Source organism: Drosophila simulans, chromosome 2R (assembly GCF_016746395.2).
Source record: "Drosophila simulans strain w501 chromosome 2R, Prin_Dsim_3.1, whole genome shotgun sequence".
Taxonomy (NCBI): domain Eukaryota; kingdom Metazoa; phylum Arthropoda; class Insecta; order Diptera; family Drosophilidae; genus Drosophila; species Drosophila simulans.
Genome location: NC_052521.2, coordinates 19,340,418 through 19,361,147, shown reverse-complemented (window position 1 = coordinate 19,361,147; position 20,730 = coordinate 19,340,418). Strand labels below are relative to the sequence as shown.

Below are 20,730 nucleotides of genomic sequence, written 5' to 3'. Positions count from 1 at the left end.
TCGCATCGATTTGTTGCCAGTCGATGGCTGTCACTTGTGGGGGGGGAATAAATATGAATTCGCTGAATGTCAGGTTCAAGCATTGGCATTGCCGGCACTTGGGGATACGCCGATACACAGATATAGATATGTAGATGCACAGATGTAGATATATTGACTCCCACACGCATCTGGAGCAGCTCCTTCACTCGCTCTGACTTTGACTTGTAATTGTTTGCTTGTTTATGGGTTGCTCATTCAACAGAATTTATTTAAATGCGCTTGACATGAAGTGAGTCGAGATGAAGGCGCAGCTCCAGACAATTAAGCTTAATGTTTGCTCGTTTCTTACGCAATTAAGGATCGCTCTGGCCAAGGCGGTGTCCTCGCTCCCCAACGACTTCAATAACTCAATTAGTCGTCTGCACACACAGAAAATATTCCAGTTCGTAAATTGACATATTTAAATTCATGATGAATACGATAATGAGTATCTATACGACTTCATAAAATCTCCTTTTTTAACATTAAATGGATTGTATTTTGTAGTGAAGTTGTTAGTAAAAATGATATTTTAAAGTAAGTTCATTTCAGCTCATTTTCGCTCGTGCCTGGTCCTTGTTTCGGATTACTTTGAATCTTCATTTTGGGTCTTTTTGTTGTTTAAAAGTTCTGAAAAATTCGCTTGTTCAACGATTTGCTGGCTCAGCGAAAAGTGGAAGCCAGGGAGCCAGGGGTTCGTTTACGTAGTGTTGTGGTCGCAAAACGCAAATCGCTTGTCGGCAGCAGCTTGTCGGCTTTTAAAGTCGCGTCGTTTCCCCATTCGCAGTCCTCAGATCGCAGTTCAGTTTGCAGCTCAGCTTGGCCTGCTAACTTGGCTCAGTCTCAGTCTCAGTTTGGGTTCCAAATCTGTCGCGTGCGGATCAGATCAGTCTTTACAGTTTAGGCCCGATTTGACGCTAATTTCAGCTGACTTTTCGCCTGGCTGGCTAATAGTGCGCGAGTGTATCTTTAGCGTTTGAATCTCAGTTTCGGCGATTACCACCTGAATTGTGTGTGACAGGTGAGAATTTGAGGTAGATAAACTTACAGATAAACCGAATCCAGTTCGAATTGCAACGCAGAGCAAGTGTTGAAATTGTAATTGAATGCGTGGCTCGGCGGGAAATCAATATCAGATGGATTGTCTCCGGATTTGCGGTTAACGAACAGACATTCGAGTCGGAAAACAACAACAGGAGGATCTCGTTCTGTGAGCTATATCAGTTGGCACTTGCTAATTTGCTAATTAATCAGACTAAGCAAACAGCCCGATCCCGAGTTATGACCTTAAATATTTGCTCTACTTTGAGCGCTTAAGCCGCGCAATCCGTTTAGATAAAGAGCTAACCCATTTAGCCCAACTTTTACCCCTTTCGCCAGCGCCAGCTGGAAATTTGGACGGCAAACAGAAATCTGAGCAAACTTGCATTTTTCACGGGACGCACCGCTAGAAAGTCTGGAAGATGCTTGTGCCACTTTGGGCCAAGATCGAGTCTGGCCAAAAGCGCTGATGGCGGTTCGTGGGTGCACAGCAGATGCAGATGCATTCACCAGATACGGATGCTAAATCCGCCAGAGTCACGCTATTTATAACAGCAAAAAAAAAAAAAAAACAAAATAAAGAAATCTCCACCGACACGACTGCAATCGATCATCGCAGAGGAAAGCGGTGGGGCTTTTGGCTCCGAATTTTTACCTAAAACCAAATAGACAAACTGGGGATTGCGTCTTATTTTCGATGTGCAGCTGGAATTCCTCCGCCGATGTTTACATTGGGCATTAGCTTTTGCTGCCGTCAGGCGAACATGTTATTCTAGTTCTGTGTATTTTGCTCCACTGACCGTGAACTTGAACAAATGGAAATGCAAATGCAGCCCATACAAACAGGCGAATGCACTATCCTTTGGATTTGAGACTGGAGTTTGGGCACGTATGTGCTAGGGTAACCCCTGAGAAGGTTCAGGTATCAGTGGGCAAAATGTGACGATTCAGCTTTATAATCATGGATATATGTATCTCTATGTAAATTTGGCTGGTCTCTAAGGTTAACCAGAATTCGGGCAGGAAGCGAATTGCTCGAGCAATCTGTAACGAAACAACATTAACAATACAAACCAGAGCAGCCAAATATTCCATATTATATAGTATCGCAACTAATCCCATAAATTTGTTAGTTTTCATCTTCGAGCGGACAAAGCAAACACGCAATCCGGTCCAGTTCCGGCACCTCCCCCCACCGAAGCCCCTACAAAAACAAATAACAAAAACCAAAAACAAACCGAAAGCAAGCACACCTGACAAAGGTGAGTGAGCAAAAACCCAGAGACATGGGGCTACTGGTCTTGTCCAGGTGATGTCATATTTATCTCTGTTCGCGGGATGGCTGGCGCTTCTGGGGCTGGGGATCTTGAACTGTGTAGCATAATGGCAGCTCCGGAATGAATTCCACCTCCCTGCCATAGTTACGATCTTAACGTCGCCGATCCAATTTGCATTTACATAATTCTCAGAGACTTTACGACTCGTTAAGTGTGTGCCACAACCCTCAGGCCTATTTGATTACCTTTGTGGGATTTGCATAATCAATGATTCGAATAGCTCAGATTTGAGAGCGTCGAAATCGCCGTCGAGAAATGGGGGAAGTGCTAGTGGGGGCCCACTGTAGACTGCAGGGGGGAACGTGACGATGTCATTAGGCAAAGCGCCATTTAAATGGATTGGCCTGGCCAACAGAACACAGCTCAGCTAGAAAATCGGCAATTAAAATGTAAATTGCATCACAAGCAGTTTACATTCTGCCGTCGATTGCTCCGTCATCGTTTTGATATATGGCTCATACGCACCGTTGGCCGACTGCAGCTCGGCGGTTAAGGTTATTTGTGAATAGTGAGTAAATATGTTAAATGCACACATTTATTTATTCAATCGCAATTGACACGCTTCGGGGGTTTGGGCCCGATCTTACCATATTTTCGTAATTGATTCGAATCTTTATTATGGCTATTACGATTACCACAATGTGGTTATGAGTCGCCGAGGGGCTTGCATGCGATTAATGGACACCCACACCTCTCGACACTGAACTTTAACCTTTCCCAGGTGATGGAATGTACATATCGGTATTTTTATTTATTTTACCTCCTATTTTTATTCGCCATTTGACGAGAAGTACGATCTGGTGTTGTCACAGTGCTTGCCACCGCCGTCGAATTTGATTTACGGCACGTATCGACTCCCATTCAATCAGTGATTCAATGGCGCTAAATGGAAAATGCATTTAGCTATCACTTGGCTGTCAGCGGGTTGACAAATGACGTCACCGATGATTATCGTACGCTCCATTGCCAATTGCAAATACGGATCTACGTGACGTCACGACCCACCTGCACTGCAGCACTAGGCTTTTCGTCCCGGTTGTTATTTGGCCAAGAAACATGGCCTATTTGCTTTTCCCAGTCGATATTTGTGGCCCATTAGCAGTTCACACCTTGGCGAGCGCTAAAGTGGCGCCCTGCGATCGAAAACAGGGGACCTGTTGGCACTTTCAATTATGCAACCCGTGCTAATTGAACTTGGCCAAAGTGAAACCCCAGTCCAGAAAGTGACAGCCAGTCAGATCGAAAGATAGAGCGAATAAAGCCATAATAGTTCAAGAATGAGTAGTGGACGTCGCCTAAAGTGGGAATTGTTTATCCATCAGATAGTTAATTCAGACGCCTTTAACAACAAAGATACAGAACCAGAAGTGTTGAATACTGTCAAATTATTAATTCATATTTTTTATAATTAGCTTAGGAGAAATATTATAATATTTTCAGTCCGTTCAATTTTCTCTACTGTATTTGTTGATAAAAATGCGGCAATTCTTTTAAGCAGAAAGCTCTCCTATACTCTGCTGGCTTTATTATTATTTTTTGGCGACAATTAATTTATGTGATATTTTGTTTAGGCACTCTTTTTTGCCATCAGTTGTGTTTATTATTCGAGGGCAATTAATTTATGATGACATATCGCCCATTACCATCACACAAAGTTCTTGGGCTAACTGCGCATAATAATGGAATGATATGTAACTAAACAACAATTGGGGCGACATTGTTGGACAGTTGACGGGCGTGAAAGAGGTAGGCAAATATAATTTTTGGGGGTTCGGTTGGAGGCACGTCATATTCACAAATAGCGGAACACGTATTCAAACAGCTTTGCAATGATTCAACCAAATAGCATTTTTTTTGGTCAACACAAAACACATTAAACACGATGAGCGAATGCGTTGTCATCTTCGTGCAGACATTGACACTGACTTCTGAGCTGAGTGTCACTGACATTGGTTGGGGCCGCAATAAAATACACACAGCTCGTACATGAGTCCGCAAACATATTCAGATACAGATACAGATACAGATAGAGATACAGATAGAGCTGTATCTATCGCACGCCAAATGATTCGCACTTGGCATTGACATTGGCATTCTGGCCGCAACAATGGCACAAACATCCGCGAAAGCGACAATAGTCCCCAACTCGCACGTCAAGTGATCACTTTGGGTTTTGGGGATTTCGGTTAGCTCATTAACCCATTTAACCCGTTCAGGATTATGGGGCATGTTACGCAGCGATCTAAAAATAGACAAATAATTTGAATTTTAGCTCTAAAATTTGTACTTATAAGTACTTACTAGATCTCCATCTAGAAGACATGGATTACAAAAGATGAAGTATGAGCACCTGGACCTCAAGAATGATAAAGTGAAATAAAAAGTAATTAAAATAACATTCACTCCTCATTGCAATATTTAAATACGTTTATTATCCCCGTGTTTTTCTTCGAATGCAGGCACTTAAATTGTCATTCCCTGTCTAAAAGTAAAAGTAATTGCTTGGCCACTCAAATTCAACCATCTGTTTGAAATTAAATTTTTGGCAGAACCCGAAACATTCGCTTGAAAGATGTTAGTTCACGGTTCGCCCAATATTCGGCATAGCATCGCAAATAGGTAGAAATAAATTTCGAGAGGGTAATTTCAAATGAATTTGCTTTAGGCCGTAATTCGCTACCTTTGCGGTTGATTGGCGTACAGAAGAAAGTGCCCAGAAAAGATTCGTCATGCGAATCAGAGGCAAAATCGCAATCAAGTCGGCTATGAATAGAACAGCGAGTGACACCAACGCTCCAGACAGACAAACCGCTTGTATAACATTCGGATTTGGATTCGGGTTCAGATAGGGGCTCAGATATATATGTAAGCAATGCAAATCGGAGGGCGGGGCCGCTGCCGAGATCGCGGATACCAGACTTGTCCCACTGGCCTGCTCCAAGTGGAGACCCATGAGACCGTAGGCGTTGGAATATGGGACAAGCCGTATCGAAAGCACTGCTCTCAATATAATTAAAACATTTGTCGCGATCGCATATGCTGGGCAATTAATAATAAGTACGATTGAGCCACTGCAAATACCGAATAATTGAGGGGAGTCGAAGTCTGGAACTCCCTGATAGCACACTTTATCGACGAATGTTACTAAAGGCGGCCCAAAATTCCATCTACAATCTATTTTATAATCAATGATTGACGGGTTACATAAAATAAGAAATCAAAGTTCTATAGAATCACCGAAATTCTGTGTTTTCCACTTCCTTTGCTTGTCGAAAAAATCAAAGAAATACTCAAGCTCTTATAAGAGTACATATTAGTTTGTTTAACACTAAGTAATTGCACATTCAGCACATACTTGCCCAAATTGACGTCACTAACATGTGGGGGAGTAAACCGCTTAGTTTCGATTATATTAGCCCCAAAACTATAACGAGAGCCGACTTGTAAACACATCGAGTTGTCTATTTTGGCCGCCGTTTTATGAGCCCCACAGTTTATTTTGGTTCCCTTGGCTGCAGCAATCTAGAAACTTGATGGCAAGGCATTTAGCTTAAGTGCTAGCACCACCGCAAATTAAACGGCTGACAAAGCGACCGCTATAAACACAGAACTCAAGAAATCCACCCAGTTTCATAATAAAAGCGACAAGCGAAGCGCCCATTAAAATTCGTCCAGTGGAGCTCAACAGCGCTGTTAGAGTAACAGAGCCCCGTAACATTGCTGTTGTGCTATCAACCAAACATTCCACCACACGGTGCCTATAATTCCCAACCAGTTTTGGCCCTTTATGAGCGGTACGAGGCTCATTTCTCTTGCAATTTTTGCGAGAGGTGACGATTGGGTTCGATCTCGCTATAAAATGCTTGAGGGCCTTGTTCTCCCAACCAATATGTTACGACTTACGGGACAGCCTTGAAAACATCTGATCTCGCCTTTGTTTCTAAATGCATATGAAGTATTATACAACTTGGGGGGGATGGGTTTAAGGAGATATGATGATGTCGGATCTCGGTTATGATGATTGACGAACTGCCCAATTTGGGGAGTAGCAGCTGAGTGACTGACACATACGATAATTACTAATCAACTGCAAGCATGCCAAAAAAAATAGCAACAGTTTTTCAAGTTGTGTGGGGGCACTTGAGTGCAATTTCCGAGAGTTATACACCTGCCCTGCTACCAGATCTATGGGTTTAGCTCTAAATATAGAAGCTTACACACACATCCAGCACCTCTTGAATTGTTTTCGATGAGCGAAATATTAATTATCAACAACAACATTTGAGAAAAACCAAAATCAATTCCAGTGCTCGTGTTTGGAGAACACCAGAAGCATTCAGCTTTGTTTTAATTATTTTTATTAGTTAGAAAATGTACACAGGGAAATGATTTTGCGCGTTTAATAAACAGGTGATTCCCTCTTAATTCAACGACAAAAGGTAATAATCTGGAATACGGCCCCAAACTTAATTCAATGCCAAGGATTCTAACGAAGCCATAAAGAAATCAAGTGGAAGGCCGAAATGTTCTATTTTGAAATTTCCACCTAATGGTTTAGTCTACGATTAGCCAAAATATACGTAAATATTCTCCAGCCAGCCGTAAATAATCCAAACTCATTAAACAATGACGTCGGTCTGAAGTGTTTGCAAATGTTTTAAAATTAGCCGCTTGGCTGCTTCGATTGCTTTCCAATCTTGTGTGAAATAACTCTTATAAATAGCCAATTGTTGGGTGATTTTATTTTGCGATAAGGCGTAGATCGCAAAATGTAACTCCAAGCAATGGAAATCTTAAGTAAACTGGCCATCTGTTGTGGGGTGTGTAGTGTAAAGGTGTGGGGTTTTGCACCCGGAAACAATATTGAAACCGAAGCCGATCAATAAATTGGCTATCAAGCAGCTGGCCGATAGAAATAATAAACCAATTGTCAAACTGTCAAATTCGCAGCACTTTTTCTGCACTCGCATAAATAAAATACTTTGGCGCACCAACAATTCGCGCATTTAATATGCCTGACACCTCTGTCTTCGCATTGTTGTATCTTTTATTCTGTTTGCCTAATTGTTAATATAATAATTCTCGTTCAATGTCAGACAGGCGAACAACAGAGAGTATGTAAATTGCATAAAAGCTAGTAGAGTGGCCTGCACTCGATGCCCCACAAGTGGAGTGTAATTGAAACGAATCGACAATTTGAGACATTAAACACAAATATGCCAAAAAAAAGTGACCTCCATTGGGTCGCGTTCTCTTCTCGTTTGTGGCTGCCGACCGAGAAATGGTCCCAATTGACAAGTGAAATTAATTCAATTCGGTGGTATTTCGTCACTACTTGACCAACATTCCACCGAAATGGAACTGATGCGAATATTGCGTGCCAAACTGGGTGGCCTCGACCTTGGAGACGCGTATATCACTTCGATTTATTCAATATACAAATTCCTGGCATACCTAGACGAAAGTTCTCGGAATCTGTAATTGTAATTAAAATTGTGAAAGACCCAATCAAAACAAATGTACCCATACGCACTGCAATCATGCCGAAATTCTCACCCAATCGATCCGCCCAAGGTTGCAGTTTCGGTTCCAGCTGGTGACCCCGAATGCCAAGGAGAAAGCCGAAATTCCTGCTGGTTTATACTTCATTAATTGCTTGATCAACAAGTTCAAAATTCTCATTCGCAATTGCACATAAACAAAGACAGACCGTTAAAGAATTGAGCAAATAAATACTCTTTTTAATGATCAGTAAATTGATTATGGATGCTTGCAAATGCCTTGGCAACTCTCAATGAATGCTGGCAAATATTTATGCATTCTTTGTTGAATTTGCCTTGCCTTGCAGCGGAAACGATTACCCCCAGTTATTAATTTCTGAAAATAGCCTCCTTCGCAGTCCGATAGAAATTTCTTCAAACAAATACTGTTTGGAATTCGGAAAAATTCCTTTCGAATTTCGAGAGCTGGGCAGAGCTGATTAAAATTCCGTCCACAACTTCCTAGACAATAAAGAGGCATTCATTTGCAGGGGAATCTCTCGATTTATGACCAAAGTTTCCCCACTTTTATGTCGCCCAACCAAGCGAACTTATCAGTTGGCGCTATGACGAAATACCGTGAATCTGTCCACAAAATTGAACAATGTAAATCGTGCCGATAACATCCGCGATAAGGAAGTAACATGTCAGGTGGGATTGCCAATGGATTGGCTCGTTCTTGAACTAGTTTTGGGTATCGAAAATACTTCCCTTCCGCCTATTCCCGCTCCAGGTACTTGTGTCCAACAATTTAGCACAGCAACATGACTTCAGTGCCATGGAATGCCACCAATCTATACGGTCGGAATACCAATAAAATGCCATACCACCATAGCATAGCCACTCAAAATAATGCTAATCAGGGGGCCAATTAAATAATGGCATAATTATGTTTGTATAAATACCCGCTAATTGATTGCCCAGTTTTAGTCAGCAATTCGCGATGATAAGGCAGTCGACGACACATTAATGACTTCATTTACCCGCCAGATTGTCATCAATCCCTCACGTTGATGCATAGACATAGTTCGCTTTAATTGCATTCCGAATTCAACGCCGTTGTCGTGTTGTCAGCGATTAGCTTTCGGCACTACTGAAACTGAGATACGTACATAAAGCTTCAGGAATTACTCATGGCTTACGCGAAGGTCAGGAGAAGCAAAGTTGGCATTGCAAACAAGATAATTTTATTTAGTTCTTTAAACTTATTTGCTCTGGGTGTAAACTCATCCATGTGGTGAATGCACGGGGAGAAAGGAACATTACCCCGCCGGTTTCTTAACTTGGCCATTAGACGAATCATTCGCTTCGGTCTCCATTAATCTCTTCGAGGTTTCATGTCCGCTTTCGGCCACAGATCGTAATTTGGCCGGCAGTTTTCGGACAGATATCGCTCATAAAACCGAAGTTAATGTCATGCAAATCGCGTCGGGCGACAGAGCGACTTAATGTCGTCTGATGGCTTTATTTCACACATTGGGGTCTGATTTGTGTTGCCCATTCGGCGGTGGAGACATGCTTTTAATTAGCTTTCCTATTTTTTCCAGCTTTCATAGTTTATCGAGGGGAAATTTATGATTCACTCTATCGTTCACAATCAAAAGGGAAATATTTACATTACTATTGGTGATTCAATTCATTTTACTTCCGGCTAAGAGGGACTCATCGGACAGTAAATAAAGGTTGACGGCATAGTTTGTTTTGCTTTCAGCGTAAGTCGTAATGGGATCATCCCCTAGATGACGAAGCCCAGTTAACTGAGATCTATATGGCACTGCAAGTGCTCTTAATGATAATTACTCGTATGCAAAGAGCAGAAGCTCCAGATCCAAGTTAAGTGAAGTGGCAGACACATTGGCGATGATCGCATACCCAAAAGGCAGAAAGTGAGATATGAAATCTATAAGATACAAGATTGCTCAAAATGTAGATGGTATGCAAATTTCGCACTGATTTGGCAAAAAAAAAGACATGGCCCAATTAAGTTTATTTGATTACTGGCCAAAGGCCTTGAACTCAAATTGGGTTCAATTATCACATATTTATATATCTTATCAAAGGCGGAACCAGATAAGTGCAAACAAAAACAAAATAATATTAACTGCGCACAAAAATCCGCCGAGGAATTTGCACATGAAGTGGGTGGCTCTTACTGATCTTTGACCTTATAGGTGGACTGCATACCAAACATACCAATTATCCGCCCATTCCCGTGCCAATTGCGTTTGCCAAAATCGGGCAAACATTTTGCCCACCGAGAAACCTTGGGATGCGCTCTGTTAACCCATCAGATACAAATGACGTATACGCCACAGTGGCAGTAACAGCAGGACGGCTGCCTCACTCTCACTCACTCTCACCCTCTCTCTCTCTCTCTCTTTCCCTTTCGCTCTGCCAAGCAGACCACCTACGCTATACGCCACAAGCCATAAGCTGTAAGCTATATAGCCTATAGGTCCCGAGATCGGGCGGCAGAGCAGCGCTGCCAGCAGCAATATTAACAGAAGCAGCAGCAGCAGCAGCAGCAGCAACCTTATGTGGTGGCCCATAATTCTAACTGAATTCAGTCAGCAAGCAGCCGCGATCGGAGTAAGAACACCGCGCGACAAGGAAATCGAAATCGAGTGTATTAAATCGGCCACAAAGTGCGGGCATTTGACTTGAATTGTGCAAACTTACGAAATGTTAGTATTCCGCACGGTAACTGGAAGAGTAAACGGTGCCCGAAACCCATTCTGTTTACCAGACTGCTGTGTCAGCAAACGACGCGATTGTTTGGAGTTCAATTTAATGCCTGGTATTCAGAATATCTGTGGCTCCATCGGGCATAAACATCGTCGAAATGTGTCAACAATCTGGGCCCATCTGCGAAGAAGTTGGTTATCCTCCCCGCTGTTCACTGGGCTTCTAATTATAGAGCCCTCGTCACGGCTCAAACTACAATTCAATTTGATTCTTTTCGGCGCGTCGTATTCGTGCCAAAACTTTATTGCCAATTGACTGGGTCATTAATTATCAACACGAACTTTCAAATTAATTATCACTAAATTAAAAACGGGTTCAGCATTAGCGAACAATCGATAAAAAAAAATATGTATATTCGCATATTAAGCCGTGGGGTGGGGTGTATGTTTGAACACCTTCGAAACTTTTGTTTGGCCAGCAGCACTCGTGAATCAGAAGATTTCTAGATATATTAGACGGTGGGACGCTCGACAAAAATGCTTAGCCAGCAGGCGAAACAGGAAAAATCTATTTGCAATTTGCATTTATTTATGAAACTTTGGGCTCGCGTCGTATTCTCATTCTCAAAGATAAACGAGTTTAATCTTCGTCTTTACCTCCAGAATTATCAGCGGAAAAGAAATATTTGAAAGCGCGAAAACAACAACATGGAATAAAGGGGCGCTTCGAGGAGTGACTTTGTTGGATTTTTCGATTGGTGTGCGCAAATTTGAATTCGCTGCCGAATCAAAGAGACCAAAACGGAGCCAGCAAAAAGTGGGGAAAAAGAAACGTTTTTGTTTAGACCGCGGATCGCTAAACCAGCTGGCGTCATCAGAATATATTTGGTGGAGCTAACTGTTAACTGCTTGGCTGTGCGCGGCCAGCGAATTTCTGATGAGGAGCTGCCCGTATCCAAGAGATACACCAATTAATTATCCCACCCAGACCGGACGGGTTTCTCAGTGCCTGACTAATTTTTCGATTGCGTTCCACGGGTCGTATGCGCGATATGCGAAGTAGTCGTGTATTCGCCACGCTAATTGTTGACAAATTGCAAGATGCTTATCTGGCTTTTGATCTAAGCGATAAGATAGTATTTTAGCCATATACGCAAAATTAAAAATTCCGCACATTTCCCGATACAGTTGCAGATTAGAGGTCGTCCGAGGAGCCATGTCCATCAAGTGCGTCCACCTGGTGGCCCTTCTGGTCCTGCTAATGGGCGGGGCAAACGCCCTTTTCGATCCCACACTGAAGAGGGACTTCCCAGGTCCTTACTGCGCCCGGGAGAACACCTGCTGCAAAGATCGGCACGACGGCTGCTCGGTGCCCATCTCCAGTATGTATAGTTTCATACAATATTACACTTAAGATCAATAATCAAACTGGTTATGTGTCCAGTTATATATATATATATATTGATATATATATATTGATATATATATATATTGATATATATATATATATTGAATATACATTATATTCAATGTATGATCTAAACTTTAACCCTTTTTTAAAGACACTCTCTGCTACTGCGATGAGTTCTGCGATCGGGACGACTCCAGCGACTGCTGTCCCGACTACCGCTCCTTCTGCATTGGCGAAGCCGACCCAATCATCTCCTGCGAGCACAACGGCGTCTACTTCAGCAAGTACAATACCACGTGGGACAACTGCAATGAGTGCCGCTGTTTGGAGGGCGGCAGCGTGCAGTGCGACCAGGATCTGTGCCTCACCGACGACGCGATCGTGCACAGCGTGAACTCCATTAACAGACTCGGTTGGTCCGCCCGCAAGTATGACCAGTGGTGGGGTCGCAAGTACTCCGAGGGACTGAAGCTGCGTCTGGGCACCAAGGAGCCCACGTACCGCGTGAAGGCCATGACGCGTCTAAGGAATCCCACCGATGGCCTGCCCAGCTCCTTCAATGCACTGGACAAGTGGTCCAGCTACATCTCCGAGGTGCCCGACCAGGGCTGGTGCGGTGCCTCATGGGTGCTGTCCACCACCTCGGTGGCCAGCGATCGCTTCGCCATCCAGAGCAAGGGCAAGGAGGCCGTCCAGCTGTCTGCCCAGAACATCCTCTCCTGCACACGCCGCCAGCAGGGCTGCGAGGGTGGCCACTTGGACGCCGCCTGGCGCTACTTGCACAAGAAGGGCGTGGTCGACGAGAACTGCTATCCGTACACCCAGCACCGCGACACCTGCAAGATCCGCCACAACAGTCGCTCTCTGAGGGCCAATGGCTGCCAAACGCCGGTCAATGTGGACAGGGACACCCTCTACACGGTGGGTCCGGCCTACAGCTTGAACCGGGAAGCCGACATTATGGCCGAGATCTTCCACTCCGGTCCCGTACAGGCCACCATGCGGGTTAACAGGGACTTCTTCGCCTACTCAGGCGGTGTTTACCGCGAGACAGCAGCCAACCGAAAGGCGCCCACTGGGTTCCACTCGGTGAAGTTGGTGGGCTGGGGAGAGGAGCACAATGGTGAAAAGTATTGGGTGAGTGTCGCCTTATCTTCATTACTGCGCCACAGCCACAACCCTGCATGTCATTGACCTTTTCTCATCCTTCAAACAGATCGCAGCGAACTCGTGGGGATCTTGGTGGGGCGAGCATGGCTACTTCCGCATCCTGCGAGGCTCCAACGAGTGCGGCATCGAGGAGTACGTGCTGGCCTCGTGGCCCTACGTCTACAACTACTACAATGTGAAGTCGGCTTAAGGGGAATCAGAGGGCCTACACCTCGCACCGAGCAATCTCGAGCTATGCAGAAACGAAAACAAATTTATCTCATGCTTCAAAATTTTCCATTTGCTGCTATATGGCACTCAAAGTGAATTAGGCGCTTCTATCTGTAATGTTTATGCTTAGAACCTAGTGACTAAAAATATTAGCTTTAAGTTGCGCATACGCACCAAGTTAACTGCCCGCAGTACCAGGCCTGTCCCTAACCACTCTTCTCACCCACTAACTGGTCTCGAAGCAACACGAAACTGCCACCCAACATCGCTCCATCCCCCGAATACTGCCACACCAACCAGAGGAACCGGAAGGACACGAACATCCAGCACCCTTGTAGCGCATGTGATTGATGGAAGGACGAATAAGGACGAGGAGCTAGATTCGATCGGCGAGAGTCTGTAGGATATGTACGAGTGCAAACTCATCGTGTATTGTAAATGGAAGCTAAGTTAACTGATTGATAGACCGATGGAAATTCGGCTTATATATTTTTAATAAACGAATTACTTTACATGTTTATCGCTGACGAGTTTTGATTCACTGTAGTCCAGGCCACACATACAGGCGCATTGTTTTGCGAAAACAATTTGGTCTTAACTTTATTTGTAATACATATTTATACGTAGCGCGTGGCGATTCGTGAACCAATTCGATAATGGTATGCAAGATGGTATAATTTTTGTTTAACAATATTTTCACATTATTTTTTAGGGAAGGTTAGGAGATAAAATATGGTAAATTAAAAATCCTCTGCGGTAAATATACGCATAGCTATCATACTAAATAAATCGGGGAAATAATCAAGAATGTTTTTACTTTGCACTTACGATTACGATCGAAATCAAATTGACAAATCAAAAGTTGGTCGAAGGCCCACAACTTTCCTAACCATGGAATTTCGTTTCACACACAAGCAATTTGAATACTCTCGCAGAGCTTTGAATAAGTCTAAACGGTCTACGAGCAAGCTGATAACTAGCTGTATAAAAACGGGCCTGACCGATCGTCCTGCAGGCCTTTAGTAGCGCTTGGATGCTTGCCAGGGGTATCCAAAGTGGGTGCGCTGGGCTAATTGAGAGTTATGCCCGCAAAGGAGACCTCCAGCGACGAGTCATTTGATTCCATGCGACTGCGGATATGGGCCAGCGTGTTCTTGTAATGACTCTCGATCTGTTTGGTCTCCTCGCTGGGCTCCAGGTTGGGCAGCTCCTCATTCACCTTGGCAATTAGCTGCGATATAGAAATTCTATTTAGTTAAAGGTACTTTTCATTTTCAACGAGCTATAGTAACCTGGTTGAGCATAGCCACAGTGATAAGCGAGTTGCCGCGTTCGAAGTAAAACAGATAGTGATTCAGCAGCTCAACATACAATTGAACTTGCACTCCGGTATCCAAGCACTGCGAGGCGATGCGAGCACCCTTCTTTAAGCAGTCCAAAGTTCGCTTCTCGTCACGCATCTCCTCGCCGTTTTGCCTGGTGGCGAATAAAGTTATATCAGTAAAATTTCAATCAAGAGAGTGCTATACAACTTACTTTCCACTCCAGAAAAGCGCCGCACAGGCCACAACTCCGCGACATTGATCCGGTTTTTTCAGCAATTTTGAAGCAGCCAGCGCACAATTCGTCCTAAGCGGCTCAGCGTTCTCCTCGCCGAAGCAGGACATTTGTTCGAAAGTGGACATGATGAGCGTTATGGCTGCAAGCTGGGCCTTTGAGTCGGAAATCTCATCCTCGTAGAGGGAGAAGGCCTGGGTCATGAATTCGTATGCCACCGTTTCGTGATTCGTATAACCGATCTCCCCAATGACCAGAGCACCTTGCAGGTATAGACGCAGAGCTAGGTCTGCGAGATCGGCTTTGGCCAGCGCACTGATGGTACTGTGGCAGTATTGCACAATTTTCTGACACTTCTTGTCCCAGTTCTCATCCTGCTCGGCGATCGCCTTGTACTTGAAGGCCAGCTGGTAGGCGGCGAAGACAAGCGGAGGTAGGACATGCTTTAGCCTTTGCCCGCCCCCATTTCCTAGATGCTTTCGTGCGGTCTGCAGCATTTTATACTGCATGTCCGGTTCATCGGAGCGCATGAGGTGAATAAATCTTAAAAAGAGAAATGATTTAGAAATGTTTCGTGAGAAGGAAATAACACATACCGTGCCACAACCCCCTGCTCTTCGGCAAACTCCTCGGCATCCGGAGTCGTGTTTCCTGCTGCCGCGCCGTTTTCCTTGCTCGTATCATCATCCTTAATCAACGGCGTAATGATGGTCAGCAGACTATCCGCCTGATCAGCTGTTGGAACTAGGGTTTCGTTGTCCAAGATGTTCATAACTAGGTACAGGGCCAGCGATTTACGGGATGTGTAGTCAAACTTTTCGAGCAGCGGGCAAAAGTTTTGAAGTTGAATTATGGTCAAGGCGTTGTTGTAGAAGTCAATACAGATGCGCAGAAGGCGGGATAACTCCTGGTTTACAGATAACAGATGGGAGATGCTGCAAGAAAAGAATATGTAGCAAACTTGATTCTCCCATATTAGAGTTGAACCTACTTGTTCATGTTCATGCGCTGCAGAATTTGAGCGGTTGTGCCCAGCACCTTATCTACATAGTCAACTCGATCGGGATACACCTTCTGAGCCAGGCTCAGCAGAGCAACCTGCAGCGATATGGTATCCTCCAACGGCATGTCCATTCGGGTCTGCACAATGTTTGCCACTTGGACACTGAAAACTTCAAACAATTCCACCTCGGCGGGTATAATGGCATCGATGGCATTGCCACTTGTCTAAAATAAAAGTAGTTTAGATATCATCTTAGCGCTGGAAGCGATGGGGGGGGGCCTACCTTGCCACTTCGCTGGTTATAGGCAGCCAGTCGTTCGATAAGCGATATTATGATGTTTTTCACATTAACACCGGTCTCCAGCTGAGCGCAGGACTTTAGGAAGGGGTCAAGTGTCTTTAGGTGGAACTCGTCGGGGAAAACCTGGATGATGCACTCCATTAGGTACTCCTGTGCTATTGCATCCCGACAGCTGACCACCTGCTCCAGGATGCCGGGTAGAATGAGTCGCTGGTAGGTCTCCAGAGTGGCCGACTCCAGCTGGGACAACCGCACTAGATTGGTGCCTACCAGGATCTTTAGTTCCTCACGCTCCTTCTCGCGTCGCGTCTTTTCGCTGGAGTGCCCCTGGTGCTGCATGCGCACCCACAGCTTGTTCATCTCGGCAAAGTTAGTCAGCACGAAGTCGATGGCATCATAGACATTGCCCTCGTGCTCGTTCTCCTCAACCAACACATCGGGAAGGATGTTGCGGGTGCACTGCAGCAGGTAGTTGCGCAGGAAGAGGCCACGCAGCGGATGCTGGACACCGCGGCACATCTCGACCAGGTCCTTCAGAATGCTGCGCTTCAGCGTAGGGTCATTCTTGATATACACAATGCCCACTGTTATGAGGAGGTACAACCGCGGCACAATAGTGTGCGAGTACTGAACGAGCTCGTACAAATCCGTTTTCTTGTCGATTTTCTCGCTTAGGTACAGCTCCAGGTGGCACAGTTCGTTGGTGACGGCCATGTCTGCGGTTCAATTAACGCGATTAGATCTGGTCTTGAATAGAGACGCTTTGGTTTTACTCACACAGCTCGTAGTAACTTTTTGGGGAGAGGACGGAGGTCCGCAGCTCACCCAGCATGGTGCTGGCGCACTTGAGCGAGTCCAGCATACGCTCCTTGTCCAGAAAGTGGTTCATCTGAAAGGCCTGCTTCCTCGCTGATCCAATGGCCTCGGCGAGCAGCTTCTCCTGGTCATCCAAACCATTCGGCATGGTCTGAAAGGACAGATGGTAGTCAATATTATTGGTTAGGGAATACATGAAATTTATTTTAAGCTCGAGATAAGCCGACTTGGCTCAATCCCGGAAATAGTCCGGAAGTTGAGACGGAGGATTGCCGAAATTGAAGATAAGTGGGTTAGAGATTACACATATCCAAGATTCGCAATCTGGGATTGGCGGAGTATTTACCCGGGCGTTGGCGGCACTGGGAATCTGGCCGCCGTACGAGGAGGAGCTCCAGGGATACATGGACGTGGGTTTTGGACCGGGGGGCGTTGCTTCTCACCACAGGCAGACCTTTTTTGACGTCGACAGGGGCGCAGTCCGCACTCGGTTAAGCCTGGACCTGGGGCACTCGGTTCTCTAGGAATTCCGACTTCTGGCGACTACAGGTTGCACTTCGATGCACTTACCATTACTGCAGCGTTGGGGCGAAGTGAAATAAGCCAATTATTCTGAAAATATCTATTTGCAGAGGAGATATCGATTGCCGACAGCCGACAGACACATTGGACGTCCTGATATCGATTGACATACTAGTGATGCAAGTTCTTCGATATGTTGTTGTTGTTAATATTAAACCGTTAGCAAATACAGCAACCACAATTCACGGATATGGTTAAAAAATATTTTTTCATTCAAATAAATTTAGTTTTGATGGTGACTTCTCTCTTGCTTATGTTTTCTGAACTAGCACGAGGGCAAAGAAGAAATATATTTAGTATATTCAATTTCTTGATTTCACTAATATTGTTATCAATCATTAACTTTTATTTGAAGCTTAAATCATACTTAAGAACTAAGTCATTGCTCACACAGATTTACTAGTGAACCTGCTTCCAGAAGCCCCCACAGTGGCAGTGCAGCCACTTACTAAACCACGCCTTGAGGGCCGACGTCTTGGCCACCTTACTGGCGTTATTTACGAACACGAATCCGCAGCGGGCGCATCTCCGGATGTGGCTGGGTCGGGCGCCCAGTTGGAGATTGCTCACGCCATCCTTCACGGAGCTGGCGAAGACCACCTCCTCCGTCTCCATGTCCTGCAAGCAAGTTGGCTCCTCCAGGGAGGTGAACTGCAGCTGTCCCGACTTTACGGCAGCGAATCCTTGGGCACTCAGCAAAGTCGTGGGATTGAACTTGGTGGGCTGGGGAATCAGGAGCTGCTTGGACAGCAGGCTGCACTCGTCCAGCAGCATTTCGTCCGGCTCCGCAGGATTCTGGGCCAGGCGAGTAAGCAAACGAAACAGGATCACTAGCACATCGATGTTGTCCATCGTCTTGGTGTAGACGGGCAGGCACTGGGTGTTTAGCAGGCCCCAAATGCGGATCATAACCAGCAGTTCGCGGAGACTGCTGATGGCCACGATGTCTCGGCTGATGTCGTAGCTTGGCCGCTTTCCGGAGAGCTTGGTCTTCATTACCTCCTCGGGCAGACGATGCAGCATGTTGAGCGCCAGGTCAGTGACCCACTGAATCAGTTGCTGTAGACTTTGCAGCATAACCGGCTCCACTGTAAAGTCCTTGGCGTCCAGGTTCAGCATCACGGTGTCCACATCCGGAATGGATTCGGCCAGCTTGATGGCCAAGTTATCGGCAGGTCCTTTATCCTGGAAACCCAGATCAGAGGGCCGCAGGAGGCTCTTAAATGTGGTGGATATTGCGTGTAGGATAATAAGATTGTCAAACTCCTGCTGCTGCACGCGGCATATGTTGGACTTGAGGGCCAGAAAATTAGCATAGTAAAAGTGCCGCACGAAGGAAGGTTGCCGCGTAAAGTTGTCGGTTAGCTTCTCCACTAGAGCCTCGAGGTTGCCTAGATTAAGGAGTAGCACATCGCTGGCATCGCAACCTGTAACGATGCAATATTCCAGCAGCAGCAAACCAGATCCTCCTTGCTTCAGCAGAGGTGCCTGCATGGCGTAAAGTTGTGCATGGCTATCAAAGATTAGGAGCATTTGGCTGCTAGGTGTCAAGTCGCCGCTAACGAACTTTATTCCTCCACTGGTGCCGGATAACTTATCAAACTGGGTGTGATTAAGCTGCTTCATCGAGTTGGGCTCCAGCACCTGGACGCTGTTGTCCTGCAGAATGGCGTACACTTGGCAAAAGTCCGGCGTTGATACTGATAGTCGTGTGACGCTGATATCCGCCAAGGATGCATTTAGTTGCACCTTGCCAACCTGTTCCCAGCTTTCCGATTGCACGAACTCATTTGGCTTGTTGTTGGCACCTCCGCCACCCTGAAGCAGGGCGTGGACACTTTGGTGACGGCGTGTCAATGTCCATTGCTCCAGTTGGCTGCCAGCACCATCTGGACAAGCGTAGGCTATAAAAATCACGTCCTCGTTGGCTATTCGCGTCCATTTTAGGTGACTGATCCGCCTTCCGTCAAGAGGACCCAGAAATATGCTGGTCTGGGACTCGGATTTGATGGCCAAGTGCTGCTCCAGACCCAGTTCGCCCTCCAACGAAAGCGAGACCTTAAAGCATTGCACCAACTGTTGCTGCCAGCCACAGCTGAAAGCGATACTAAGGGCTCCCGATGGACTTGGCGTCATGCTGCAGTGTTCGATGAAGCTGCGCGATATGCCGATGCTGTGGAGCGCAGGTGTCAGCTCGACGACCTCGTGGGCAGGGCCATCAGCTGTTCCTCCTGCGGCGGATGTCTTTTGGATTGCGGGGAGACTGAAGGCGGCCAGCAGGCCTGAGGAAGTAAGTAGCACGCATCCCTCGCTGGCCACTCCGCCAAATCCGCTGAGAGTGGGCCTCTGCTGCTCCACCCGCTCGAACTTCTCCGCATAGTAAGTGTGATCCTTTTTCAGCGCATTGAAGATCACGCCTTTGCCGTTGTGAAAGAACTGTGCCTCGATTATGTCCTCGCTGGGCACGGTGGCGTAGTAATGCAGCACCCACAGGTTAATGGACTGGTTCCTCGGCTGCCAGATCTCGACGCGACCGCCGACGTATCCAAGCAACAGTTGCTCCCCGTTGGGACTCCACTGGAGCACACTGATCAGCGACTTGGAGGAGCACACTTTGTAGTATTCCCACGGCGTCACGATGTCGCACACGTACACATGGCTGTTGCTCGCGCCTACGCCCAAACCCGCTCCCGGCAAAGATCCATCGCCGGCATCTCCTCCGTGGGATGCCGGAAATATGGCGCTCTGCAGGGCGCTAAACGCAACGATGTTCCGTGCGGAGACTGAGCAGAGGACGTTCTTGTGCGGAAATACGCTGTCCTTGCTGAACTCCTTGCCCTCCACTTTGTACAAAATCGTCATTTTTGCAGCGTAAACAAAAACCAAAGCGGACTATTATTGTTTTGCACCCGGCGTCTGCCAACACTACTTGTGTAAAATTTTACAGCACTGTTGCGCGTGTGTCTAGCGTTTTTCCACTGCATATTTGATTCCATTGTTACTGTAAAGTGTTTCGTTTTTATGTTTAGATTTAAGGTAACGCTTATAAATATTTTA

The 20,730-nt window shown here is 45.8% G+C and overlaps 3 protein-coding genes across 5 annotated transcripts; 1 reads left to right on the top strand and 2 right to left on the bottom strand.

The window, feature by feature from the left end:
* Positions 1-850: 850 nt before the first annotated feature.
* LOC6735675 (tubulointerstitial nephritis antigen-like) lies at positions 851-13,934 on the top strand. 2 transcript variants are annotated; one of them, XM_016181386.3, is made up of 4 exons: positions 851-1,042; positions 11,812-12,005; positions 12,186-13,171; positions 13,251-13,934. In XM_016181386.3, the coding sequence occupies exons 2-4, from the start codon at positions 11,840-11,842 to the stop codon at positions 13,392-13,394; spliced, it is 1,296 nt and encodes a 431-aa protein (XP_016029046.1). In that variant the 5' UTR covers positions 851-1,042; positions 11,812-11,839; the 3' UTR covers positions 13,395-13,934. The 2 variants fall into 2 exon arrangements, with proteins under 2 accessions (XP_016029046.1, XP_016029045.1); XM_016181385.3 differs by lacking the exon at positions 851-1,042 and adding an exon at positions 10,471-10,623.
* LOC6735674 (vacuolar protein sorting-associated protein 35) lies at positions 13,865-17,811 on the bottom strand. 2 transcript variants are annotated; one of them, XM_016168726.3, is made up of 8 exons: positions 17,662-17,811; positions 17,053-17,242; positions 16,258-16,991; positions 15,963-16,198; positions 15,568-15,906; positions 14,951-15,514; positions 14,707-14,890; positions 13,865-14,645 (listed from the first exon to the last, which is right to left on the bottom strand). In XM_016168726.3, exons 1-8 carry the CDS (start codon positions 17,662-17,664, stop codon positions 14,484-14,486), a joined length of 2,412 nt encoding a protein of 803 aa, XP_016029044.1. In that variant the 5' UTR covers positions 17,665-17,811; the 3' UTR covers positions 13,865-14,483. The 2 variants fall into 2 exon arrangements, with proteins under 2 accessions (XP_016029044.1, XP_002082592.1); XM_002082556.4 differs by lacking the exon at positions 17,662-17,811 and adding an exon at positions 17,438-17,619.
* A 187-nt stretch (positions 17,812-17,998) lies between these two features.
* On the bottom strand, positions 17,999-20,628 carry LOC6735673 (mediator of RNA polymerase II transcription subunit 16). Its single transcript, XM_002082555.4, has one exon. It carries the CDS (start codon positions 20,533-20,535, stop codon positions 18,073-18,075), a length of 2,463 nt encoding a protein of 820 aa, XP_002082591.2. The 5' UTR covers positions 20,536-20,628; the 3' UTR covers positions 17,999-18,072.
* Between the last annotated feature and the right edge of the window lie 102 nt (positions 20,629-20,730).

Excerpts from the sequence above, each read along its gene's own strand:
- LOC6735675 (XM_016181386.3), top strand. The coding sequence starts at position 11,840 with ATGTCCATCAAGTGCGTCCACCTGGTGGCCCTTCTGGTCCTGCTAATG. Across the intron at positions 12,006-12,185 it reads CTGCTCGGTGCCCATCTCCA|ACACTCTCTGCTACTGCGAT; the intron begins GTATGTATAGTT and ends CCTTTTTTAAAG. Across the intron at positions 13,172-13,250 it reads ACAATGGTGAAAAGTATTGG|ATCGCAGCGAACTCGTGGGG; the intron begins GTGAGTGTCGCC and ends TCCTTCAAACAG.
- LOC6735674 (XM_002082556.4), bottom strand. The coding sequence starts at position 17,497 with ATGTATCCCTGGAGCTCCTCCTCGTACGGCGGCCAGATTCCCAGTGCC. Across the intron at positions 17,243-17,437 it reads CCAGTGCCGCCAACGCCCGG|ACCATGCCGAATGGTTTGGA; the intron begins GTAAATACTCCG and ends CTGTCCTTTCAG. Across the intron at positions 14,891-14,950 it reads GCGCTTTTCTGGAGTGGAAA|GCAAAACGGCGAGGAGATGC; the intron begins GTAAGTTGTATA and ends ATTCGCCACCAG.
- LOC6735673 (XM_002082555.4), bottom strand. The coding sequence starts at position 20,535 with ATGACGATTTTGTACAAAGTGGAGGGCAAGGAGTTCAGCAAGGACAGC.